The sequence below is a fragment of the Dermacentor variabilis genome, chromosome 3 (assembly GCF_050947875.1).
Source record: "Dermacentor variabilis isolate Ectoservices chromosome 3, ASM5094787v1, whole genome shotgun sequence".
Taxonomy (NCBI): Eukaryota; Metazoa; Arthropoda; class Arachnida; order Ixodida; family Ixodidae; genus Dermacentor; species Dermacentor variabilis.
The window spans coordinates 89,831,678-89,859,152 of NC_134570.1; the positions used below are offsets into that span (position 1 = coordinate 89,831,678).

The 27,475-nt window shown below is 47.3% G+C and overlaps 1 protein-coding gene and 1 long non-coding RNA gene across 2 annotated transcripts in view; both read right to left on the bottom strand.

Moving 5' to 3' along the window:
* Window positions 1-24,848, bottom strand: part of LOC142574612 (uncharacterized) — a 35,899-nt gene extending 11,051 nt beyond the window's left edge. Inside the window, exons 1-2 of the mRNA XM_075683655.1 lie at window positions 24,741-24,848; window positions 8,480-8,602 (exon numbers count right to left, since the gene is read on the bottom strand). Coding sequence (XP_075539770.1) covers window positions 8,480-8,602; window positions 24,741-24,848 — 231 coding nt within the window. The remainder of the gene's footprint in view (window positions 1-8,479; window positions 8,603-24,740) is intronic.
* Window positions 24,849-26,023: 1,175 nt separating this feature from the next.
* Window positions 26,024-27,475, bottom strand: part of LOC142574044 (uncharacterized) — a 68,715-nt gene continuing 67,263 nt past the window's right edge. The window contains exon 4 of the long non-coding RNA XR_012826402.1: window positions 26,024-26,064. This is a non-coding gene — a long non-coding RNA (uncharacterized LOC142574044). The remainder of the gene's footprint in view (window positions 26,065-27,475) is intronic.

The window sequence follows — 27,475 nt, forward strand, 5'->3', positions numbered from 1 at the left end:
ACAAACTTAGCAAACGCGACCCGGTACGCGAACAAGCGAACTTTGCGCACAACCTGTGCAACTGAGGTGGCAGGCTTCCTTTTGCATGACGTCATCCTCAATCACGGCGCACACCGTCAGCTCCTCACTGATAGCGGTCGCACCTTCTTGTCCCGCGTACTTAGAGACCTACTTCGCTCCTGTTCTCCGAAGCAACAGCTTTCCACCGCCTACCACCGCACACAAACGGACTGACGGAGCGCCGCAATCGTACGTTGACAGAAATGCTGTGCATGTACGTTTCTCACGACCACAGTGATTAGGACAGCACGTTACCCTTCGTGACCTTTCGCCTAGAATTCGTCCCATCACGAGACCACTGGCTTTTCACCCATTTACCTTCTGTTTGGCCGCCACCCTTCTTTGCCCTTTGACACACTGCTTCCTTCCTCAACGAACACTTCTCCTGAATATGCTCAAGATGTCTTCGCCCGAGCTGACAAGACACGCCAGATTGTCGGCTCCTGGCTCACTCAGTCTCAGGCCGCACAGAAAATCCGGTACGCCAGCCAACATCGGGACTTTTTACTTCCTCCTGGCTCAGTTGTCCTCCTATGGACACAATGTCGCCGCGTCGGCTTGTTCGAAAAGCTGCTGCCGCGCTATAAAGGGCCCTACACGATATTGTGTCAGCTTGGCGATGTCAACTACGAGATCGCTCCGCTTGACTCTCGTGTCCCCACGGACATTGTGCATGTGTTCCCGATGAAGCCTTACTTTGCCGCGAGTTCACTTCCTTTATAGTTAGCGCCGAGACGGCGACATTACATATAATAGGGCGCAACTAGGAGCTGCGCCAGTAAAAAGAAGACGATTTGACGTGTAGAGGAGGAATCGGTCTCGACAGCCATCTTGTTAATGCACCGTTATATGTGCCTTCTGCAACGTGAGTATATATATATATATATATATATGTATCCTGTGTGTATGCTTTTTGTGATATTAGTATTAAAATCGGGCCCCCCGGGTTCATTTCTTTTTGTTCATTGTACAGGGTGTACCAGCTAACTTTAGCCAGAGTTTAAAAATACGCGAATGCCACGTAGCTGGACAGAGCCAAGGTAGTGTTTGCCGTTGCTTGGAGACACTCGGATAAATTTTTTTCATTCTACCAAATTACATAATTTGTACTAATTATTAATCAACTTCTCAAATGCTATAATCAGATGAAAAGTGTGAATGACAAAATTGTAGAGTGATATGAAAAACTCCCGATACAGCTTTTTGTGGACACAATTTTCTCATTCACACTTTTCATCTAACTATAATATTTGGGAAGTTAGTTAATCAATTACGAGTAATTATGTAATCAGGTAGAATGAAAAAAATAATTTGAGCATATACCCAAGCGCCGGTAAACATGATCTTGGGTTCTGTCCAGCTACGTGGCATTCGCATAGTTTGACAATCTGGTTAAAGTTAGCTGGGACACCCTCTATGCACACACACACACACACACACACACACACACACACACACACACACACACACACACACACACACACACACACACACACACACACACACACACACACACACACACACACACACACACACACACACACACACACACACACACACACACACACACGCGCAACCCGCCGTGGTTGCTCAGTGGCTATGGTGTTGGGCTGCTGAGCACGAGGTCGCGGGATCGAATCCCGGCCACGGCGGCCGCATTTCGATGGGGGCGAAATGCGAAAACACCCGCGTGCTTAGATTTAGGTGCACGTTAAAGAACCCCAGGTGGTCAAAATTTCCGGAGTCCTCCACTACGGCGTGCCTCATAATCAGAAAGTGGTTTTGGCACGTAAAACCCCAAATATTATTATTATTACACACACGCGCGCATATATATATATATATATATATATATATATATATACATGGACAGAAGAAAGATCGTCGCGATGCAGAACAGGATATGCAGACAAGAGACGATTACGAAGTAGTATTGTTGCTGGGGCGCTGCGGCCGCCATGTTCTAGTCTCAGCTGGTGCCTTTAGCACTCGCCTTGCAAAAACATTTGTGCTTGTCTCCGTCTCGCAGCAATTTGGTCGACGTGCGGGGTACCGACACGATGGGGCTCCGCAGCGGCTTCCGCCTGAGCACGGTCAGGATGATCGATAGCCAAAGCGCCGCAATGACCGACCGCTCCCCCCGGTGCCACAAACTCTGACCTCCATCATGTTGTCCCAGCCGCGAGACCCTGGCGCCTTCTATGGGAGCGATGGTACGGACTTTGAAGGCTGGATTTCCCGGTATGAGCGTGTAAGCGAAAATAATCGGTGGGATGCACGCCAATGCTCGCGAATGTGATATTCTACCTCCGAGACCCGGCGCGAGCGTGACGAGGTACGTGGGCGAGGTACGAGACCCACAAACTCGACAGAACGAGTTGTGGCGTCTGCAAGCAGAAGCTTCTAGACCTCTTTGGAGATCCCCTTGGCCGTCAACTGGCAGCGAAGAAGGAGCTGTCGACCCGCGCTCAAACGTCGACAGACTCTTAGGAGGCGTATATTCAATATGTCCTCGCGCTCTGTCGTAAAGTTCGCAAAGACGTGAACGAGTCCGACAAGATTGGCTACGTCTTGAAGGACATAGAAGATGACGCATTTAACCTGCTTATCCGCAAGAACTATCGCTTGGTGGACGAGATCATTAAAGAGTGCCGCAATTTCGAACAGATGAAGAGTCTACGCATTACGCAGCAGTAACAGGCTACCAAGTACGGCTTCGACGTCTTCGTGTGAGGAACAACCACGTGGACCTCCTCTGTCTGGAGAAAAAAATTTACGCGGTTAATTCGTCGCGAGCCACAAGCCATGTCTCCCGCCGTTCATCGTCAGCATTGCCCAGACAACGTATGTTCTCTCTCGCTATACAGGCCGTTCTCAGGCATGAGATCATGAATTTAGGTCTCCCGTCTCTCTTCCCCACTCGTGATGCCGTGGTCAGTAAGGACTGGCGCCACCCAACCATTGCTTCCCGGTTTTCAGCGCTTTAAACTCGCCGTCGTAGCCCAGCCGACTGGAGAACGGACGATAGGCCGATTTGTTGCAACTGCCCGCGTGCTTTACATATCGCCCGTCATTGCCGCAGTCACTTGTCTTCGCCCCTAGGTGCAGCTGCCCGTCCGACCGTCCAGAGCAAGGTGCTCCCCTTTTTCTGTGCGTCCATCTGTGAATACCGACAACGTACCCACGACCTTCCGAACCAGCGTGTCACCATTTATATATATATATATATATATATAACGAGAAGACAGGGGGTTAACCGGGGGGCCCGATTTTTATTACTCGTTTTATGAGAAGCCAACAAACGCAGACACCATGGACAACATAGGGGAAATTGCTCGTACTTACAAATTGAATTAAAGAAATGATAAATTCATTATAATCATTAGCCTGGCTACGTCCACTGCAAGGCAAAGGCCTCTCGCATACTTCTTCAACTATCCGGGTATGTGCTAATTGCAGTCATGTTGTCCCTGCAAACTTATTCCCTTCACCCACCTAGCTTTCTGCCTCCCCCTGCTACGCTTCAGTTCTCTTGGAATCCAGTCCGCAACTCTTAATGACCATCGGTTATCTTCCGTCGTCATTACGTGCTGTGCCCATGCCCATTTCTTTTTCTTGATTTCAACTAAGATGTCACTAATTCACGTTTGTTGCCTCACCCAATCTGCTCTGTTATCCCTTAACGTTACACCCATCCATATTTCTCTGGATAGCTAGTTGCGTCATCCTCAGTTTAAGTAGAACCGTTTTATTAAGCCTCCAGGTTTCTGCCCTATGGGTGGGTACTGGTAAGGCACAGCTGTTATACACTTTTCTGATAAATTATAAATTAATGGCAATGAAAATTGATGAAAAAACTACTTGCAACAGGTGAGGAACGATCCCACGTTCTCGCATTACGCCTGCGATGCTCTAGCCAATTGAGCAACCGCTGCTCCGTTTCCCGATTTAATTTCTTGGATGTTTGCGTGTTACTACTACAACTACCCTTGGCTTCCTATAAAACCATTATATATATTTATATATATATATATATATATATATATATATATATAGATATATATATATATATATATATATATATATATATATATATATATATATGTTGGAAAAATATGGTCGCTACCTGATCAGAGGGACAAATATAAGGAAACGTCTATATCCACCGTCCTAAACATGTCGTCAAGGCATCCTAAAAATTGAAATCCTTTCGACAATACGTGTCGAGCGAAGAGCGCTGGCCGTTGGGCTCGCTGAGCCGCCGACCAGATCTCGTAATTAAACCTACGGATGAGAGTAGTGCAATAGTAATATTGGATAAGGTCGACTACCTAAAAGAAGGATATCGGCCAATATTATATAAGGACTTCTATACAGAACTCGCAGAGGACCAGACTAAATTGCTTGAATGAGAACTAGGCCACCGATTAAACTCACTGCAACATGAATCAGACATATCTTAAAGCAATGCAGCCGATCCAGCCAGCCTCAGGTTGTTTTTATTTGTTTCCTAAAATCCACAAAACTAACCACCCGGTCGCCATAACACCAACCACGCAAGCACGTATCTTGGGTGTCATCTTCCAGAACAATGGCAAGGCTGGGGCGTCGATCGACAAAATCCAAGTTCCAACAGAATAAATTTCGAACATGATCAAAAGAGTCACAAACGGACAAAGGGGATTGAAGGAGGACGATGTACTGACGCTTGTCCAGGCCTTCTTGACGTCGCGAATCGTTTACGCGGCGCCGTACCTCAAGTTACAGAAAAAAGACAAGGACCGGTTGAACGTTATTATACGAAAGGCAACCAAGATGGCGCTGGGCATTCCGAAGCATTCTTCGACCGACAAGCTTCTCGGCATGGCCAAGCACAACGTCGTCGAAGAGTTAATAGAAGCTCATCTGTCTAATCAAAGAGTTTGACTCAGTCAGACGTCGGCGGGACGACGCGTTCTTGCCAAGTTGGGCTGGCAAGAAAGAGGCAGAGCGGAAGGAAACGGGGCCGTTACCCAGGTTGTGGGCGCATAAAATCCACAGTAAGCCACTGCCTAGAAACATGAGGTCGGGTCGTAACGACGGCCGCAGAGCGGCTCGTATAGCGGCCTTGACGGAGACTTTGGGTCAAATAGTAGAAGAGGAAGAAGGGGTCCCTCTCTTCACAGACGCTTCGTTACCCAAGTTTTCATCGAAAGCAACGCTGGCAGTTACGACGCGGGATGTGCTCGTAACCTGCGCCTCCATCAAGACGTCTTTTCCAGAGGTGGCAGAAGAGGCCGCGATAGCGCTAGCACTCGCGCAGCCCAAGGTGGGAAGAATTGTCACCGACTTGCAAAAGGCGCATAACTACAGAAAGGGGTGGGTGTCTCTTGCGGCACTAGATATTCTCAAAGGTAAACGCGACGTACCTGAAAGGAAAGTTGAGTTAATATGGACACCGGCTCACTCTGGGCTGGAGGGCAACGAACTTGCCCACCAGTTCGCCCGAGAGATGGAACACCGAGTTGAGGAAGGTGAGCCACAGTCCATATTTAGTTACAGAGACATTACGAACCATTATAAGACGGAGAGGCGTCGTTACCCCGATCCTGACAAATCGCTTAGCAGAGAACAGCAAGCGATCTACAGGCAAATACAAGCAGGATCCTTCCCGCACCCTTACCTTCAAAACAAGATGAACCCGGAAAGGTACGAGGAGGATTGTAACTTCTGCAAAACTCAGTTAGGCACGCTCCAACACGTCATTGGAGTATGCGATTTCATCAAGGCGATCCCCCCACCTCTTACCTGCCCCGCTACCCTACCCATCCCTCATCCACCCTTACCGAGCGATGGGAGACCTTGCTAACCTGCACCGCCCTGGAAGACCAGCTCGTCCTGATCTCCAGGGGCCAGGCGGCTAGGGAAGCACATGGGTCCCGTGAAGAGGGAAACACTTCCATCGACGGCGTCTAAGAAGATGTCGAGCTCGGCTCAATAAAGTTGTTTCTCTCTCTCTCTCTGTTGTTTCAAGCAACGACACGATAAGGCAAAGAATTTTCAGTGTCTTGGATTTCATAATTAAGGACATAGTCTTGTCCATTCCGTCTTACACACAGGAAACCAATCAATTTCTTCCTGTTATAAATGGACTCGAAATCCCCAAATAAAACTTCCTGGTAACAATGGATGTAGTATCCCTATACACAAACATACGGCAAGCAGATGGCATTGACGCGGCAGTCAACGCTTACGTGAAGGTAAACATGCCTTAAGGTTTGGACGAGGACACGCTGTCAACACTACTTTGCTTATTACTAGAGTATAATAACTTCGAATTTTACAAGAAACACTCACTCCAGATCATCGGATCAGCAATGGGCACGAAAATGGCTGCGAATTATGCGAATATTTTTGTGCCATCGCTTGAAAAACCCTTTCTTGCGACCAGCTCTTTGAAGCCGCTCTTCTACAAAACGTTCTTAGATAATATATTCTTTATTTGGCACCACGACGAAGATAGTCTCCTTAGATTTGTAGCAGATAATAACTTAGTTCACTCATCAACCTCTTTCACATACAGCTATTCTAAGCAAGCTGTAAGGTATTTGATATTACTGTACAAATTAAATATAATCGCATACTTATAAGCTTACATGAAACGCCAGCAGACATCCACAAATAGCTTCATTTGAAAAGTAACTGTCCTCAATACTCAAGTGGGGTGGAAAATTCGGGAATCGCGCGGCTTCGCATGGACGTGGCATTATGTGCTAATTGCAGTTTGTGTGAATTTCGCAAGCCAGCGAAACGAGCGCAGCACTACGCGACAACGACGCTACTAAAACGCGAAAGCGCGGGCGGCGCAGAGTTAAGAAAGGGAAACCATTCAACCGCCACGTTGCTGTCAAGGGCAACGTCGATGAGCTGTTTTTGCTAACAAATAAAAGAGAAGAAAACTAATAGAACAAGACAAGCCGCAGTTTCTTTCTTCTTCTAATGCAATGCAATGATATTTGCGTTACGAGTGGTCGAGGGCAAGTGAGAGAATTACAATGAGGAGTGTCTCCGTCATCAGGCTAATGCATGACTGTTTCGGAGTGAATCTCATTGTGCGGCGTTTGCCTGAATTATTCTATTAATAAAGCTCTGCTCGCGATAATATTAATGACTTAGACGTTCTCAAGCACTAATCTATTACTTTAGCTCGACCTATTATTGGCCCTCAGTGTCCCTTTAACTTCTTTCGCGTGTCGATAAAGACAGAGAATGGAGAAAGGAAGGGCAGAGAAGGCGCCTACTATGTCGCTAATCATATAGTTGCAACTGTATATAGAGGGAAAACTATACGTGCGGGTTATGGCACTGCTTACATAAACAGCGTATCGGTGCTTGATATGTTTAAAGTGAATATATCGATTCGCGTGTCCTCAGCGATGCTATGGGTGTACGTACTCCGATGAACTAGCACGACGCAATACTAAATCGGCCACGCAGTGCCAAAACACTAATCAGTAGAATCCATATTGTCTATGCCCTGACCCAGGACATGATGACAATGTGACGTCATAGGAAGAAGGGCCAGCGCCATCACGCCTTGGACTACGACAATAGCAAAAATTGGACAAACCCCGCATGTAAGTAGACAATCACGCCGATGCAGCGCAGTACCATGAAGATTCAATCTCTAAAACAATGGGCGCCTACTCAACGTGCCGCAAAGGCGCTCGACCGAAAACTCAGCACATCCTGCCGGTCGGAGTGCCTTCACGGCCAGAACGCCAGGCACAAATGCATCCAGCGAGACATCAAGGTTTTCAACAACGGCAGACAATGACCTAGAACGTCAGCGTCAACAGTTTGTCGCGGTTTCTAACGACGGGCGAGACATTGGCAGTGATAGCGAGGTTTAGCGTTGTACTTGTACGAACTCCGACGTTGTTCGAATATTACGTGGCTGCAACAAATTTGGCGCAAGGCAACACGCAAGGGAAGTTCTGCTGGGCCGAAGGAACAGCGGGTGTTAAACAACTCGGGTGAGGAGCAGGTCGTCGGGGTTCAGTGCCAACTGCAAGAGTATGCTACAACAGCCCTGAAACGAACGCATAACATCATGACGTCTTTGTTCTTAAAAAAATACGCCTTTCTCATTGGTACAGTCACAAGGAGGTTGATAAGTCATATAACAGAGTTCTAACGTGGTTATCCGCCTTTTTGGTGCGCTTGTGAATAAATATGTAGGCTGGTTTTATCGCTGCTTCTTCGGAAATGATCATAGGGGTCTGATGATTTCAAGGAAGATGGCGATAAGTGCTAAGCGTCTTTATAACTGAATTTGGTGACGGCAAAAATGAATTCGCTTTATTCTCTCTTTCTAATACTGGTTGTTTTCTAGTGATCTGTGAATTATCTCTACCTTGAACGTAAATCTCTTATTTACCTGATTAAATACCTGCATTTGCTGTCGCTTCCGGTCATCAGCGTCCAGAAGGCCATTGGAGTCCAGTGATCCCTGCTGCTTAACGCCCTCGTAGAAGTCATATATATAATACAAAATCACCACCTGCACCAAAAACAAAAAGATGAAAATAGAAGAAAAAAAACGAAAGCAGGACAAGCCCTAATGTGACGATCCTCCTAACAAATTTCTGCCAGCCGAAAAATGTTCATAGAAATGAGCGCAATTTTTCAGCAGCTACATATTGTGTCACGCTGACGAAGATGTTTTAATCATCGTCGGAAAAAGACGATGTTCGGGGCTTCGCGCGCTGTCTACCATCTTGTCAGCTGATATAATTATTGTAAATATTCTGCAAATACACATCTGACTGTTTTTAACCCCGTTACATTTTTTGATGGAGGTTGCGGGATCATTATCAAGACGGATTTACGCAGCGGGCGCTCCTTGGCTGCATCTACAATGCCAGCTCAAGGCGAGGATGCTTCGGGCCCGTCGGTGTCCACGCCCACCGTCATTCTAGCACAATCCCACGACCCAGGAACCTTTTCTGGCACCGACGACACTGATGTTGAAGACTGGCTTCAACTATATGAGCGGGTGAGCGTCAACAATCACTGGGACCAGACCATCATGCTCGCGAATCTGATATTTTACCTCGTGGGCAGGGCACGCGTCTGGTTTCAGACCCACGAGGAGGCACTTGCCAGCTGGGACATTTGTAAACAGAAACTCAAAGATTTGTTTGGCAAGCCTGTTGGACGTCAGCGCGCCGCCCAAAAAGACCTAGATTCGCGTGTCCAGATGTGCACAGAATCCTATCTCACTTACATCCAGGACGTGCTCGCTCTGTGCCGCAAAGTGGATCCAAAATGTCCGAACCAGGTAAGGTTGCAGATGTCATTAAGGGCATAGCAGATGATGCCTTCCATCTCCTTGTCTTCAAGGATTCTTCCATTGTGCAAGCCATCATTACCGAATGCCGGCGGTTTGAAGAAGCCAAAGTCGCCGCATTGCCCAGCCATTTGCCCACTTTCCCAACACGGCTGCTACGTCCACCTGCGAAGACCTCCGCAGTCCGCTAACACCCAATCGCTCTGATGACATCCTGCATGTTATCCGACGTGAAATAGAAGCCGCATCTCTTGTCACGACCCCGATAAATGGCCCCAACAATTGCCAGGCGACCGTCTCATTTATACAGTCCGTCGTGCGCCAAGAATTGGCCAACGTTTGCTTGACCAATGTCTGCTCAGTTAATCGGCCTGAATACACTCCGTCCAGCACTGTCATACGCACCCGCAGCCTGAATGCCACAACGCGGTGTCGCGACCCGGCCGAATGGCGTACTACAGACGACAGGCCTATATGCTTCACTTGTGGCCGTATCGGCCATATTTCACGTCACTGCCGGTCTTCGTGGAATTCGACCCCCTAGTCCTATGACCGATCCCACGGCCCTCCTGCTGCTCCTCGGTTCGCCCCGCAAACGCAGCCAGCAAATTCTGGCGACACTTCTCGTCCTACCCGCTCTAGCGCCGCTCTCCATCGCCACGTCGCCGCTTCTCCCGATCGCCCCCATTTCGTCGATCGCCGTCCCCTAGTTCCTTCCGGCGCACCCTCCCGGAAAACTAACGGGTGCAGCACCTGGAGGTGATGCTGCAAAACCGACCCGGTGCAAAAAATCCTCTTTTGACCTTGCGCACACATCGAAACCTCATTCACGTGAACGTGCATGGTGTACCTGTTACGGCTCTGATTGACACTGGCGCGTACGTATCTGTGATGAATGCTCAGCTTGGGAGTCGTTTCAAGAAAGTCCTGACTCCTGCCCCTTCGCCTGTGGTCCAAGTCGCCGACGGTGGAGCACCAGCCGTTATTGGCATGTGTCCGGCTCGTGTGAGTGTCGCTGGACATCATACTTCTCTTTCATTTTATGTACTAGAGCACTGCCCTCACGACCTCATCCTAGGCCTTGACTTTCTGTCTACACATTCCGCTTTGGTGGACTGTTCTTCTGGTCTTGTGCAACTCGCTCTACCTGCTGCTATTGACCCTCCCGATAGTGCTCCGATACGGCTATGGTCCACAGAGCATATTCGCCTCTTTCACCGTGCCGTGACCTACATAACGATCGCGATCAGTTATCATGGCGAGACTTGCAGTCGTGGTGCGTTTTTGATTGCGTCGATGTCGTAACATTTGGAGCCAAACATGATGATGATGATGTGTGCATTTTATTGGCGCAAGCACCACACATGGCCTCTGAGTGCCAAGGAGGCAAACATCGCAGCTATGAACTACTGTCGTCAGATGTAGGCGTAATTCTGAAGCCGATGTTAGAGAGAGTGAGAGAGATAAATGTTGAATCATCATATTAAGGAAAATCTTGGGGTCCTTCTACGGGTTCTGGGCGTGGGTGGAGTCCTCAGTCCAGGAGTCCATGAGCCCCGGCCGCCGGGCGCGCTCTCACAACAAGATTGAGCCGGTCCTGGGAATTGATTCTACAGACAGCGAGGCTTCGCACTGTTGTGTGGCGACATGTGGGATTTCCGGGCTGGCGCTCCTGAGCAGTCACGCCGAAGGGGCGCATTAACGCGCGGGGGCAGCATTGCTATCGGTGCCTCTTCGCGAGTGCTGTGTAGGGCACACAGCGGTGCAGTGCGGAAATGTGTCTGGAGCTAACTCCACGAAACAGCTATGGCGCGCACGAGAGAATCGCGCAGCGGGGGGCATTTCCTGCGCTGTAGTCTGTAGTATTCAAGTGTGGCGTAAAGTAGATTTTGGAATTGATTCCGAACTGTCCTCGTCACGGTTGCTTCGCTGTGAGGCTCCGCGAGTTGGCGCTTGAGCCAATGCGTGAACACTAAACGTTCTGCTTCGCACATCTTTATCAAACCGACGTGAATAATTTATTCTTCGGCATGCTGTCTAATGACTGCAATTATTTGTGACGTGCAAATGTGAGTATGTATAGTTTCGTGTGAGTTGGGTGTATGTCAGTGGACACCTGGAAATAAATACGAGCGCGAGTTAGTGTGTACTAAGCTTGCAGTGCTATCTGGCCATCGTATTTCTACTAAAACTTTGGCTTCAATGAAAGATAAGCATAAAAAATTTAATTACAGCAGAACCTGGAATTGAGTTACATGGTGGCCAAACATTTTTTTTTAGTTTGGGGCATAAGAAAAGAAAAAAAAACAATACAGGGACATAGGATCCACAACAGGATGGAAGGTATACAGTCAAAAAGAGTTAACCAAACGTTATTCAGGAGTATTCACGTGTGGCACATCTTTCGTTCCTTGCTTCTGCGTTATCATCAAAAACGCTTTGAACCGACAAGCTCTCAATACAGAAATCGGCCTAAGAAATGCCACAGCTGGCCGTCCACTAGCCAGAATGCCGCTTTAGTTAGGCATGTACGCGTACAACCAACAGCATCATTAAAATACGTTCAGCATATTTGTATTGTGGGCACCATTCGGATGTGCATTATAATTCGAAGTATCACGGCTGCTAGTTATAAGCTGTTGTTGAAGTGTTGTCATTTTTTACACTGTAATAAAGCCATTATTCTGTACGTGCGCTTTTTGTGAGGGGCTGTTATTATACTGTGTGTTCCAGTGGCGAACTAGCTTTCAGGGATAAAGAATTCACCGAAGTAACAAATATTTTGAGCAGTGTTCTTGCTACAGTGACAATATGTGAGCGCACAGACGAAAGCACAGTGCACTATGGCCTGAGGCTGGAAACTGCACCCATCAAGTTGTTGGCGTCACCATCCCACGGTAACCTTCGGACTATGAGAGACATCCTATACTTTAGCGTGGAGGCTCTGGATTCATTTTGGCGCCTATAGTCGTTGCCAACCTAAACATGCAGTACAAGCTCCGCCCACAAAAACGCAGCGTGCCTACCTTTCACATTTGAAAGAGAGCAAAGCGGGAATCGAGTCCGACCACATCTAAATGACTTTTCTATGCTATCGCAAAGGCTAGGCTAATTGGCAAATGCAAGCTCGTTGTTTCAAGATAAAATATTTGGGTTTGGCTGAACACTAATTTCAGTATGACCCAAGAAATTCCGATTTCATCCTAAGATGAGTGGCCCCAAAACAGATCTTTAAGGAGAAAACCGGTCATTTTAAACACGCAAAGCTGCTTCACAAGTCGGGGAATTAAGCGAGCGGCTAACTGGCTGGCGTATCACTGCAAATGGTGCTTGAACTGGACCGCGTGCATTTAAACGTTCATGCTTAAGTTGTCAAATAGTGTATTGTTCTGTCACGTGAACCTCAAACTAAGTACAGGAGAGCCAGTCTTTGCATCAACGCGCATTGGAACGTGACGGCCACGTAGAGGGAACAGAGCCACGACGCTGAGGCAACGCAGTGGGTCTTAAGGCAGGCCTACCGGCCTGTAGCTCGGCCTACCAGAAGTCTGATGCCAATTTACTGAGGAAACTTGTTGGCGAAAAGGATATGTGCGACGGTTCAGTGACCAGTTTCTTGGTCCTAATTGCACGCATAGTATGTGATGGCTGCGGTTTAGAGTGCACTTCACTTAGGCCGCCACGGAGGGAGTAGCGCTGGCTAATACTCCCAGGGCCTTCACGGTTCCAGGACTTACATATACAAATGCGGTTGATCAGGAGTACAACCAGGAATGGATGTCAAGCAAGTATAAGTTGGACGCTTCGCACTAGGCGCTCACAGGAAGAGAGAGAGAGAAACGTATTTACAGAAAGGCAGAGAGGTCGGCCTGTGCTATAACTTGCTCTGGCCTGCTACTCTACCTCACAGGAAGAGTACAAATGAAGCTGTACAGGGTGATATGGGCTGGACAAGTTTTTACGTGAGGGAAACCCACAGTAAAATTGATTTCGAATAACTACCGATGAACATTGACGTGTCTATTGTATGCAGACGGCAACTAAGATGAGGGAATTAACGGACTCCGTCTAGTGAGTCAGTGAGATTTGGCGAGGACAAAGAACATGTGGTTCTGTTCTGTTTGTCTTTGAACAAGTTGTTCTTGAAGAACGTCTTCACGTTTTCGGCCCGCGCTGTTCCGCGACACTGGAGGAGATGATGGGTACTTAACGCGCCTAATGCTCCGGAGCCCTTCTGGGAGTCGTTCATCTAGCCTGGACACATTGCCACCAGTTCCGACACCCGTGCACCGCTTTAGTCGTCGACTGCTAGGCCTTGCCCCGGAGTTCTCCCCTCTGCAACCACGTCTCCCCGGGAGCTCCACATATCTCCCAATGGCCGAAACCAGCCCACCGCAAGCACCCCAAAGCAGCCGGTTTCCCAGTCCACAACACGCAACCGTTCTGCCTCCGCTAGTTCCCAATCGCTATCGCGGTGCAGTTTTCGAAGACATTGAAGACTGGCTTCACAAGTATGAACGCGTTCCACAGATTAACCAATGGACTCCCACGTCTATTTCGCCCTTGACGAAAATTCTGGTACTTGGCACGAGAAGCGCGAAGCTAGCCTAACGACATGGAATGACTTTCAGCAGAAGTCGATTAACTGTCCACCAGCACCGCAATCAATGCCGCCGCAGTGAACGCCGAGCGTCTGAACCCCTTGTGTGAATTCATCAGAGAGCTCGTCAGAGAGGAAATTGAAAAGATTCCGACACCGGCACTGGATAGACCCGTAGCGTCAATCGCCGAAGTGGTGCGCGACGACATTAGGCAGACGTTCTCAGCAGCCGATCTTCAAGGCCACCAGCGTCCAACATATGTGCCCAGCTGTCGGTGTACGCTCCACTGCCCTCCATGGAGAACTTGGGAGAGGCACGTACCCAGGATTCTACTTTCCGAGGGGGGGGGGGGGGAGGGTTGAACCGAAGGTAGCTTTTCTATGTAAATGAAGGGGGGTACCTATACTAATATAAATGTGAATAACGCCCGCTATTCGCCATAAAACGCGTAAAGCCATTAAAGAGAAATTAAATAAGGTGTATCTCAAAGGTACGCCTGTGAGATACACCTCTTCTTTACCTGGAAAACAAGGAACCACATCGAATGGACTCGCGCAGGAAAGAAGCGCACCAAGAACACTGCCAAGGACAAGTAAACAAACGAAAGTGCAAAATAAAGATTTGTATCACCATCATGAGCCTGTTTTATATCCACTGCAGGACGAACGCCTGTCCCTATAGCAGCATACAACTTAACAAAGCAGCAGTTGGCAACCAAGGAACACGGACCGCGCGGGGTTGTGTTACTCCGCCAGCCAATCACAGAAGCAGAAAAAATCGTCGTCATGAGGCCGTTTCGATATGGAGTCGTACTTGATACCTCCGGAGCGTCTGCTGTTCTTGAAGAGTTTTATCATCGACGGAAGCAATGAGGTGTGCAACAGAAATTAACAAAGCGTATGGAGTCTGAGCATTTTAGTCTTCAAAGTATACTTGCCGTGGTTGCTTAGTGGCTATGCTGTTGGGCTACTAAGCACGAGGTCGCGAGATCCAATCCCGGCTACGGCGGCCGCATTTAGATGGGGACGAAATGCGAAAACACCCGTCTAGTTAGATTTAGGTCAACGTTAAAGAACCCTAGATGGTAGAAATTTCCGGAGTCGCCCACTACGGTGTGCCTCATTATCAGATCGTGGTTTTGGCACGTAAAACTTCATAATTAAATAAATCTTCAGAAGTCTGCGGTTCATTTCGCTGCTGAAACCGTTTTACCTATGAAATTTCACTGCCAACTGAAGTGACACTTGACAATAAACAGTTGCAGCGAAGCAAGCATTTTATTTCACTTCAATAAAGAATTAGGCTTTCGCCATTCCACTATGATACGCGAGGGAAAACGTATAAAATTACGCGCTAATAATTGTATTTTTGGTTACCGCCTTATTTGGGTAACAGGAAAGTTTTAAGTACGGATTAGTTGCAGCCTCGCGGAGGAACAGTGGCCGGCGGTTATGAGGGCGTGCGCGGGGCTTCACTCTAGACCTAAGTTGTATCCTACTATAGTGGCGCTTTTTTTATTAGCTCTGGAAGAATTATGGCATGGCAAGAACTTTATTTTAGTCCAGAGAAACTAGGGTCCGAGGGCACAAGACCCAGGCTAAGTTGGTGGCTCCGCCCACGTAGGCACCGGTAGGCCAAAGGCTTTCCCGATGTCGTGAGCTCTCCGGACGGCCAGGAGTTGAAATTGGAGGACTTCGCTGGATATACGTCGACTCCAGTCCTCCTCACTGTTGAGATCCGAAGCTCTTTGGCTGGGGCACAGCCAGAACATATGGTCAAATAGACATGGAGTGTGTCCACAACTTTTACATTCCGCGGGATAATCCTGGTCAATTGTGTTAAGCACGAAAGGTGTGGGGTAAGATTTAGTTTGAATCATTCTTAATGTGACTGCCTGAGCTCGGTTGAGCTTCTGATGGGGGGGGGGGGAGGAAAAGACCTCCAGCCGTCCCTATAGTGTGAGGTGATCTCGTGAAAAGTAGTAAGTGGGTCTTTGTAGGAGCCGCAGTCATCCTGGAGCAGTTCCTGATCTGATGTGCGGCATGTGAGATCTCGCACAGCAGAGTGAGCTTGCTCATTAGGATTGCAGCCATTGGGGCTGACCGAGTGGCCCTGATGAGCCGGAAACCAGACTAGGTGTGAGCTATCCAGTTGGTCATAATTATGAGTATTAATACTGTGTATAAGTAACTTGTGTGCTTCCACTGAGACGAAGCCGGCTGAGTAATTCCTAATAGCTGTACGGGAATTGGAGAAAATTGTGGAGCCTCTTCTCATTGTAAGTGCAAGTGCTATGCTTGCTTCTTCGGCGGCATGAATGGAGCTCGTTCTTAGTGACGCCGCGCTTATTAATTTACCGCTCTCATCGACCACGGCAATAGCGTAGCGGTTGCCCGATCCATAACTAGTTGCATCGACAAAAAGAGCTGAGCTGTGTTCTTGGTGCAGTTTACCCAGAATGCATTTGGCCCTGGCGTCCCTTCTGCCCTTGTTGTGGACAGGATGAATATTTCATGGTATGGGGTCTACAACTAATTGTGTCTCCACCTCCTTGGGTATCTTGAACTTAGAGACGTCTCCTCCTCGAGGCAGTATTCCGGCTTCATCTAGAATTTTACACCCTGGCTTAGTGTTGGAGAGTCTTGCAATTTGTAACATCGAATTTATTTTTTTATTTATTTATTTTACGCTCAGGGCAAAGCATTACAGAGGGGAGTGGGTAATACATAACACTGAAAATACAAGCAACAGCAGAGGACAATTACCAAGACATAGATAAGTTAGAATAAGTGATCAACACAATATATCATTCAATAGAAGCGGTAACAGCAATCCGAAACAATACAGGGTCAGGAATTGTGGCAATTGAGAAAGGAAGGTGGTTCCAGACATATGACGTTCGAGGAATAAAAAAATCCGAGAATGTTTTAGTTTTGCATGTAGAAATGCCTACCTTATGCATGTGATCTGTGCGGTGTGAAACAGATGAAGGCCGCAGAAGTAACTCGTAGCCAATAGACTCATGATGAAATATTTTGTGAAAAAGGCACAGGCGTACAATTTTGCGTCGTGATGCAAGTGAAGTTAGGCCCAGGGTATTCTTCATAGTGGTTACGCTTGATGTACGCCGAAAGTCAGAAAGAATAAACCGCGCTGATTTGTGTTGTACCATCTCCAGTAGGTTGATCAAACTCTTAACACCAGGGTGCCAGATTGATGAAGCATATTCCAGTTGTGAACGTACGAGTGTGGTATAGAGTAGAAGTTTGATGTTAGTTGGGGCTGCGTGAAAGTTGCGTTTCAGATATCCAAGCATGCGATTAGCTTTGTTAGTGATGTGCTCAATGTGCGCATGCCAGCTAAGGTTAGACGTAATATGAATTCCGAGGTACTTGTATCTTGTAACAGGATCAAGTAACACACCATTACGAGTATATACTGACAATTCATTATTAACACGAGAGATGCGCATAAGTTTGCACTTTTCAGCATTTAAAGTCATATTCCACGTTTTGCACCATGTTGAGATAGCGTTAAGGTCAGACTGAATGATGTGCTTATGACTATCATTTGTTATTTGCCGAAAAAGGACGTAGTCATCGGTGAAAAGATGCACAGAAGAAGAAAGGTTACTGGGTAAGTCGTTGATAAATATTAGAAAAAGCAGGGGCCCTAAGACGGTGCCTTGGGGCACACAGGAAAGAACAGGGTGAACGGTGGAATTAACACTGTTGACGGAAACAAATTGCTTACTATGGGTAAGGAACACTTCAAGCCATTTTAGAATGTTAGTGTCTAATCCTACCATACGAAGCTTTAGTAACAAAAGATGATGGGAAACCTTATCAAATGCCTTCGCGAAATCTAGAAAGATGCAGTCGGCGATAGAGCGGCAGTCTAAAATTGCGTGAAGTTTGTGCGTGAATAGGAGTAGCTGTGTAGATGTGCCTCAATGAGCTCATATATAGTGTTATGAAGTCCTAACTTGTTGAGGAGTTCGGTACTCGTTCCGTGCGGGAGTCCCAGAGCCCTTTTGAGTTCGGAGCGTATAAGTGCGTTTAGCTTAGCCTTCTCTCCTTTCCCCCAGTTCAGGTATGATGCAATGTACGTCACATGACTGATGAAAAATGCATGATATGCTCTGATGAGATTGTCCTCCTTGAGGCCTGCATTTCGATTTGAGACCCTGCCCAGGAGCTTTAAAGTACTGTTGGCCTGACCTGTGAGACGGTTCAGGGCCGTAGCGTTACAGCTCCTTGCGTCAATGAGAAGACCCAGAATTTTAATTTTCTCTACTCTGGGTATGACCCGTCCTGTGTTGTCTGTGATTTTAATTGGCAGAGTTTCTAAAGGCGCAAGGTTTCTAACACCTTGTCTCCCCTGTCTAAAGAGCTGCAGCTCAGATTTACTAGGTGATAGCCTGAGTCCGGCGCCCTTAAGGAAGGATTCTGTGGTGTCTACCGCTGCCTGTAGTGTCTGCTCTAGTGCTGCGAGTGATCCCCTTGGGACCCACACTGTGATATCGTTAGCGTATATGACGTGCCCCAAGCTCGGTATTTTGGACAATTCCTCCGAGAGCCTGTGCATGGCAATGTTATAGAGGAGTGGGGACAATACTGAACCTTGTGTTGTGCCGTTGTTGCCTAAATTGTATGGACCGCCTGTGACTATCCTGAGTTTGACCCGAGCTGTCCGATTAGCTAGAAAGGACCTCGCATAATTGTAAAGATTGCTTCCCAGGTTCAAGGTTGAGATTTCATGTAGGATATGTTTATGTGCAACCGCATCAAATGCTTTGATAAGATCCAGACCCAGGAGGCCCTTTACGTCCCTGCTAGGGTCGTCAATAATAGCCCGTTTGATCATGAGCATGGCGTCCTGTGTGGATAATGCCTTCCGAAAGCCTATGAGATTGTGCCTGAAAAGCTCCTGGTTTTCTATGTGTTCTATTATCCTGTTATGAATAGCATGTTCGGCTACTTTGCCAATACAGGATGTAAGTGATATGGGCCTGAGGTTCTCCTTTGTTAGTGGTTTGCCGGGTTTCGGTATAAACGTCACCTTGGCATCCTTCCATTTCGGTGGGACAGTGCCGGATCTCCAGTGACTATTAATTTTGACCGTGATTTCCAAGTTTCGCAAAAGATTATTTGTGATGCCATCCGGACCCGGGGCAGATCTCCCATTTAAATTAAAGAGTACATGCCTTATCTCAGCTGCAGTGAAGTCACTGTCCAAGTCCGGTTCCGATATTCCGGAGTAAGGTTCGCTTATTTCTTCTTCGTTTTCATATTCATCTTTAAGTGGCAGGTACATGTGTGCGCGGTCGTTTGCGACCTCTCTTGCTGTCCGCCCTATAGCTATCTGTTTATTGACGAGCCTGTTTATGGCGAGGTTTGTAGTACCTCTGGAGAGCTTGTCATTAAGTAGGCTCTTCAATAGATTCCATTTGCCTCCTCTGCGCAATCTACCGTCTGTTTCTGAGCAAGTTTCGTCCCATTGTTGACGTGAAAGTTGAGCCGCGTATGTTGCGATATCATGATTAACTTGGTTCGATCTTGGCTCTAAGTCTTCTATTGAGTCTGTGACTCTTCCATCTGGTTAGAAGGGAATTTTTCGCTTCCAGCATGTGAGCTAGCTTAGAGTCCATTTTTGGCACTTCGATTTCTGTTGAGACTGCTTAGTAGCTTTCTTAATCGTTGCCTTTAGTTGATCTAAAAGCTCCTCATAAAATTCGTCATCTATGCTGGTTTCCTTACGCAACTTACGAAAGAGATCCCAGTCCACGTACTTATATTTCCTTAGTGGTGGTGGTTGCGTCTGTATGGTGACTTCAATTATGTAATGATCACTTCCTAAATTCTCCTGCAGATTGTCCCATGAGCCTTCAATTCCCCGAAGGAATGTTAGATCCGGGGTTTATCTCTGGTAGTGGAGGTACCAGTTCTCGTGGGGAAGTTAGCATCTGTAATAAGAGCAAATTTTAATTCACTTGCCGTGGTTGCTAAATTAGTACCCTTGACGCTCTGATGACCTTAGCCCCATTCTTTGTTGGGAGCGTTGAAGTCCCCAGCCACTACGAGTGGGGCTGTATCTGCCTTACTGTAAATGCGACCCAAGAGGGTCTTAAAATCCCTTTTCCTATTTTGCGGAGAGCTATAAACGTTAGCTATATACACGTTAGCTGCTTTTTTGTTCTTCAGAATGAGTTCGATCATTTGTGCTTCTAGACCAACCTTGTACTTGGGAAGCTCGTGAGTTTCATAGGAGGTACCCTTTCGAACCAAAGTCGCTATTCCCCGTCCCCCTGGAATGGTCAAGGTTTCGGAGTCGTAACCCGGTAGAGAGATATCCTCCTTAGCTAGTGTTTCCTGCAAGAGAATAACGTGCGGCTTAACTTTTGCCGATCTAATGAGCTGCTCCAGGGGAGCCTTGCGCCTTCGGAAACTCGCACAATTCCACTGCCATATTTTCATGTTATTCTTGTCGTTTGAAGCCATTATGATACTATTGGTTGACTACTCGAACCCCTAGAGTCCACGCTCGGGCTACCGTTTGTGCTTCCGCGGACTGCCGCTGCAGCCGCTGCGCTTGCCTTTGCCTTAACTTTGGGCCTTTCTAGTTGACCCACTCGAGCATCTAGATTAGTGATGAGCTCCATGATTTTCGCCAGAGTCCTGTCTACTGTGGCTAACCTTGAGGCTATTCTGACTTTCTTGTGTTTGGGGGGTGCCTCACTCTCTCCCATCTTCTCTGCCTCAGAGGTTTCTAAATCTTCCTCCTGTGTTTTGCTAATGGGAACAGGGTGGGGGCTTTACGTTTGGGTTTGCCGGCCAAGGGTTTTGGAGCCGTTATCTCCATCTGACTACGGGGTGTTTCGGACCTTTCTTTAAAGGATTTGAAAGCCTTCGTGAGCTCAGACAGTTCTTGCCTTAATTGCCGATTTTCTGATTCTAATGCCAATATTAGGGGATTTGACTCACGTTCCGGCTGTGCCCTACCATTAGTACTCCTAGACCTTGCCAGTGTCGGTTGTCCTGGTTTCCCAAGGCCTCCGTTCTTGACTCGATCGGCCCAGGTTGCTCTTGGGGTCGACTGTGAACGGGACCTCGATCTTGCCCCAGGTCCTCGGGGTTGCGGGTCGACACCAGAAGATTCTCCAGAGCTGGGTTGTCCTCTGGATCGAGAACGCCCCCTGGAGCGGGAGCGCCCCCGTGAGCTGGAGTGTCCTCTCGTGCGAGATCGCAAGTTGGCGTCATTTTCTTGCATGATCCCTTTGCGCTGGGAATCGTCGCTGTCTTCAATGTCGTCGGTCACCTGTGTATAGCGTGCTTGCTGTCGTTGGCGCCTTCGACGCCTTTGTTTTACAATATAAGGCATCTGGAATCTTCGACTGCATTTTCGGTCCCCAGTTGGGTGTGCGCCACCGCAAATAGCGCACTCGGGATCACAATGATGATCTTCAGGTGGGGAAGTGGTTCCACAGCCCCTACACTTTCTAAGACTTGCCGAATTGGGACACACGTCGAATCTATATCCGATTTCACAACAGCCGTAGCATACATCTATCTGTCGTCATAACAGGGCATGAGTACGTTACCACAAATAACGTGGTTTGGCACTCTTTGTCCTTCAAAAAGTACCACCACCGTCGTGGTTTGCTTGATCCGACGTACCTCGATGAGGCCCGGATTTCGGTGATTGACGAAAAGGGTTTTCAGTTCCGCGTCGTTAATGTCCAGGTCGATAACGCAAACAACACCCTTACATGTATCTTCTCCTGCTGCGGTGTAGGCCGCCACTACGAAGGGTCCATCCCTCGTATGGATCTTGCGTACCTTGGCGTAAGCTCTCACGTTTTCTTCCCTCGGAGTCGATACCACCAAAATGTTTTGACAGCCGTTCGGACAGTACGTGTCCTCCGTCGTGTCTTCCGGCGCTAAGGCTGCCGCCATGGCCAGCGCTCTGGAGAGATGTACCAGGCTGCACTTTTTAACGTCGAGGCCGCCACGGGGGCGGACAATTAATTATCTTGATGTGATCCCTCGGTAGCATCGGGATCCTAGAGGCGGTAGCGACGCGCTTAAGCACGTTCTGCGAGGTGGCCGTGCGGCGACTACCTTTCCCGCCATGATTGGTATCCTTTATAGCCACGGATTTTCCGCCAGTGGCTAATGCGCGTTTCGTTCGGCGAGTGATGGCTGTCATCCATCCGATATCTTCCTCCGAGGTGATCTCCATGCCTTCAACAGCTAAGCCGGAGGCCATGCCTACACTCCGTCTTGCGCGTGAGGCCTAGGCCTACAGCGCGAGTTAGGGGCTGGCACCTTTTCTACGTGGCACGCAGAAAACAGTTTGCAAAGAGGCGAAAAATGAACCCACCGGCAAAAAATGGGCATCCACGTAATCCTTGCGATACGACGCGTCGATCGACAGCAGGTTCTCAGGGGTGGGGCAAAAATTCGGCGCAAAAACATTGATCGAAGTGGGAGCCGATGTTTGCACGACCGCACTAGTCGGCTTCTTCTTCTTCCTCCGAAGAATTATCTAGAAATATATATTTGCGGAACAAGCACAGTTCTTTTGGATCCCTCGTTTACTGCTCTACCAAGTGAAGTGCCAAAACCGACTCGTATGTTTATTTGGTAAGTTGCGTAACGATGCGTGGCCGCCAGTTCCGTACAACCGCATAGAGCGCAGGACGCTGCGGTTCTAGACGTACTGCGCGTCTAGTATACTTGACGCGCAGTATACGTCTTAGTATACTGCGCGTCCAGTATACTTTGTTAGCTGGTTCGTGCGCTGTGACAGCGCTGATGCGCGTCCGCGATGTTCTCTTAATTCAAAGTATTCGCCGAGTCCAGCCGGTTTTCTCTATGTGGTTGTCCGCAGTCAACAGCAAGGCCTCGATGCGTTCTGTCTCCACTCGAAGAGGAGCGTATTGAGGTACGCTAAATCGGCGAAAATTGGTCGCACTACAGTCTGGTGTGGCTGGCGCGGGTACAGAACGTGTCCTATCGCACGCCGGGGTAGCTGCAACAGGGTGCATTGCGCTCTAGCTTCGCTCATCAGGAGCATGCTGTTCGAGTTCACACAAGCGAGCTGTTGCGTTTGCGCCTTCGTCAAAGAAGCGCTCGCTCGCCGCGCACTTGGCCGCTGGCGCTGCGACAACAACTGATCGCCGCGCTGCTGCGGGTCACGTTTAAAGCGCAGCGTTAAGTTTTTGCGATCTTAGCATCTCCGGCATGACGTATCCGAGCTCACCGGCTGCCACCTGGTATCTGAGGCTTGGTACGGCGGAGCTAGAGTGGCTTGGTGCTCAATGTGCATAAATTCACGGCCAGAAACAGACAAGCGGGACTGCGGCCGTTACAAAGCTTCGCGCATTTCGCTCTGGCGGCATTGAATTCCTGCATCGCTTCCCGCCGCATTTACGCCACCACCGCCGCATCGCGTTCTCCTTCGTAACAAACGCAGCATGCGGTTTCTGCTCGTTCCCGGTGCTGTGTCAGAAAGGACTTCGTCTACTTTGACGCGTTCCATGTTGAGATGCACGAAATATCTTGAGGATGATGCGCTACCCGAAATGATCACTCGAGAATATCACCGCAGCTTCGTCAACTGCAGTTTACATGCTTTGTGCGCGTTGGCTGGTCCGCGTCGCACTTCTGCACCTGGGTGCACACTTTCGCTCCGAAAGCTGCCACAGGAAAGATCTGTTCGGCCTTCCTCTACTCAACGTTGTGCAATGCACAAACTTTGCTCGAGCTCGAGTACGTATTCGAGCAACCGACGACCACGCAACGCATCGGCATTCTTGCAACAGTCCAAATCATGAGTGCAACAGGACGAAAGCACGCCGAGAGGGACGCCCGTGAACTCGCAAATGACGAGCGAGAAATGCGCCTGGCTGCCTATGTGCAACATGGCGCAACCGAGAGATCAACAGTTGCGTACAGTTCTTCAATATTCGCGAAGAGGCATCGCTACCACACTGCCACCAGGTGCACGTAGGTGCAGGTCTCCATAGGCGCTGTTTAATAGCTCTTAACAACAAAATTAGGCAATTACCATCCCTGTGCTTTGGCCAAGCTTACTTTGAGAGTTTACTCTAGTCATTTATAGTCAATTTTGCCAGAGTAAAATTTCGTTGCAGTAGGGCTTTAAGTGTCATTCGCTTACTTTAGTGTCCTTTTCGGGCACATGCGCGCGACTAGCTGAGTAGGCCAGAGGAAAGCCGTAACGGTAGCTTATGGGTAAAACACCACGTGCGCATTGCAAATGGGTTCAGCTCTCTCCAGCGGCAATCTCTCTTTTCCTGCACTTTAATTTCTCTTTTACTATTTATAGATTTTCTATAAAATAATGTCTAATTTGCTGATACTTTCATCGGCTTCATTGCCTCAGGCTCCGTGTGCTTTATATTTTTAAGCAATAGAAAATGCTCTAGCAACCATGTAATAATATTTCGCATGGAGCAGACATCGCAGAACCCAATTTTTCACGATTGCTAGCCAATACGGGTGGTATACCGGCAGTTAAGTTCGGCAGTAATTATACTTCAGTTTCATATTATTTTCTTCCGTCCCTTATTTGCGCAGGATAGAAGCTTTTGCTTTCTGCTGGTGTTTAGGCGTGTCGCATGTTACGCCTACCTATATCCAGCACGGTTGAGCTAAGTGACACAGTGTTATCTGCTGTCTGCGTCGCACATGGGACGAACAATATTGACCGCGTTGAGGACTCACCTTAATGGCGGTGGTGATAGTAGTTACTAACACACTGACCGGTACGAAAAATACCTGCGAGAGAAAAACGCCGTGCAACGTTGCCTTGTGAGCACTGATCTTGATCATTTGATTTTCTTGTTCGTGTCAGTATTTTTTTTTTCTACAAGCTTCATACCTGCTACGCGGCGTGGTGCTAATATAATAAAAAATTCTTTCCTTTCCTTTCTTGAGCTACTAGTGGCGCTGGTTGTGTGAAAAATTGCAGAAGTGGTTTTGTATCGTCAACCTGGCGCTCTCCTTCTTCAGCTAACTTTAAAGGCTGAGCAGGCAAAAATTGCTTTAAACTGCAGAGTATTTCGTTGAAGCAACGCATGCTACAAGTCACGAATACCTACGCGCAGGAACACAAGGCAGTTTTCGTAATTGTCGCACGTTACAGGGCGAATGGCCAGTCTTGGGTGGTCCGCAATTAAGAGGAACCTTTTACTCGAACCCAAAACCGATACCGCCTATTCAACTACATGCACACCGCCTAAATGTATTTCTTATCTAACCACTGGGTCGATTTTAATGAAACGTGTTGCAATTTTGGGAAAATGTTAAAAAGCATAACTTTGATTTAGCGTCTGAAATTTTTTTTGACAGAAATTATAGTAAGATCGGTAAGGCAAAAAGGAAAATCGAAGCAGGAAGGTTAGAGATTCCGAACTTTGCAATAAGAACAGATAGCTCACTACTCTTAACTCCCTTCATTAGAACATGTAAGGTGAACTAATCTCCCATCTTAATTTATATCTTACGGGATCTAGTGGCAATATTTGCAAAGGTTTCCGAAAGTTCGACACACATATAGTGGTGCGTTTCAGAGCCATGTATAATACATTAGTTTCGTTCGCAGCACATGTGCTCTGAGATACAGTGAAGAGAATTGTGACATTATTTTTGATTGCCGAATTGCAGAGTGGTAAGTCCGACAGTATCGCTTTCTAAAAATGTTCTATTCTACAATTTGCATAATACATTTGACGGCCTAAATAAAAAAAAACACTAATGTTGCATGTTTTAGGTTTGAGGTCTTATTTCCTAAGTTAACAATTTGAAGCCGTCTTAAGGCGGAACTTGGCACATAGAATTCCTTCGTAAAGCGCCGCAACAAGCGTCAGTACTGTGCCATTACAAAAGCAAGCCTGAGCTTTTCATAGTACATAGCACACTTTGGCTGCCGCATTGCTATCAGCGGGGTTTAGGTTGGAGATTTTTAGCAAGTTTAGCTCAGTAACACTAGATTTACTAAACTTACCCCATCTGATGGCGTGTCTGTTGATTTCTTTCCCTTAAGAAACTGTAAAAGCAATAGGGTGCGGGAGCTCAGAAAATACGTTCAAGCAAAGCACTGCATTGAAGCTCTCAGTGACTTTTGCTCATAAATAAAAGCCCTAAAATGTGCTAAAGGCATCGATGGATGATAGAGAAAAAACAATTATTACAACGCAAATGATGCCAAGGCTGTCAATCCTTCGAGTCAATGTGACGGATATTCTACACGTGCGTTTAAAGACTTGGTTTTACCCTCTAACAAAAAAAGCAGCTTTGATGCTGCGAATGCATACGAAAAGCTGTCGACGATTGAGGAGTAATTCGTGAGAACAAAGCGATGCGCTTGCACCGGTGTTTTGGAAGACAAGTGATGAAAGACAGCCATGCAAGTTCAGCAAGAAGAACCAGCCGAACAAACATTGAAGGCAACAGCATTGCTCGCAGCTTGAGCGTCCGCGTCTCAAACAATAAAAATAAAAAGAAAGGCTCTTCGTCAGTGCATCCACAATGGCACGTGAAAAGAGCGGAAACGGCCGTGTAATTCTTAGGTACGCGAGTGCACAGCACCATATAGAATTGACACAGTTCGAAATCAAAGAAAAAATTACAAATAATATTCACATCAAAATGCAATATCTGGATCGGCACAAAGCGATCGACCCTATAAAACATACTATACTATAACAAAAGCGCATCAATGTTGGTGCAAGGGGCGCATCGTTAAAATTGTTTGATCGCAACCTCCAAGATATAGTTCGCCCCTCAACGGTTAATTCTTCCCCTTCAGCTGCCGGACGGGTGGCAACAGGTGTGCTTCAATAGTCCACTTCAGGGCCTGTACAAATTCTGCTTAACATAAGCGATAGAGTTAATATGCCCAATCATAAGGACATATTTGCAAATGATACTAACGTCTTCTTTATAGGAAATACCCTTTGCGATACAAGAGTTTGAAATAGTAAGCTTAGCGTACATCCCACACGGCTACAACGAAACGAATTTGATTGATGTGAAAACTAAATACCTGATTTTACAGTGTCAATCCAAATTATGATTTGAGAATGAAATATAATGGTGGCGGGTCCACTTCTTAATTTAAAAAAAATCATTAGGAATCAGACATTATGTTGCAGAAGCACTTGCTCTGGTCACAGCACGACGTTTATATTCGCATCAAGGTTGCACGCTCCTTGGTACCATATTAGGAAAGGTCTTACCTTAAATTTATACCTATAGTATAGTGCTCTGAAAATTTGACATCCAATATTGTAATGCATACACATCATGACAATACCGTCAGCATCGCTGTCAAGTTTACATAGCCCCTATTACACACACACACACACACACACACACACACACACATATATATATATATATATATATATATATATATATATATATATGATTAGTTGAAGAAACGAAGAAGCATACTT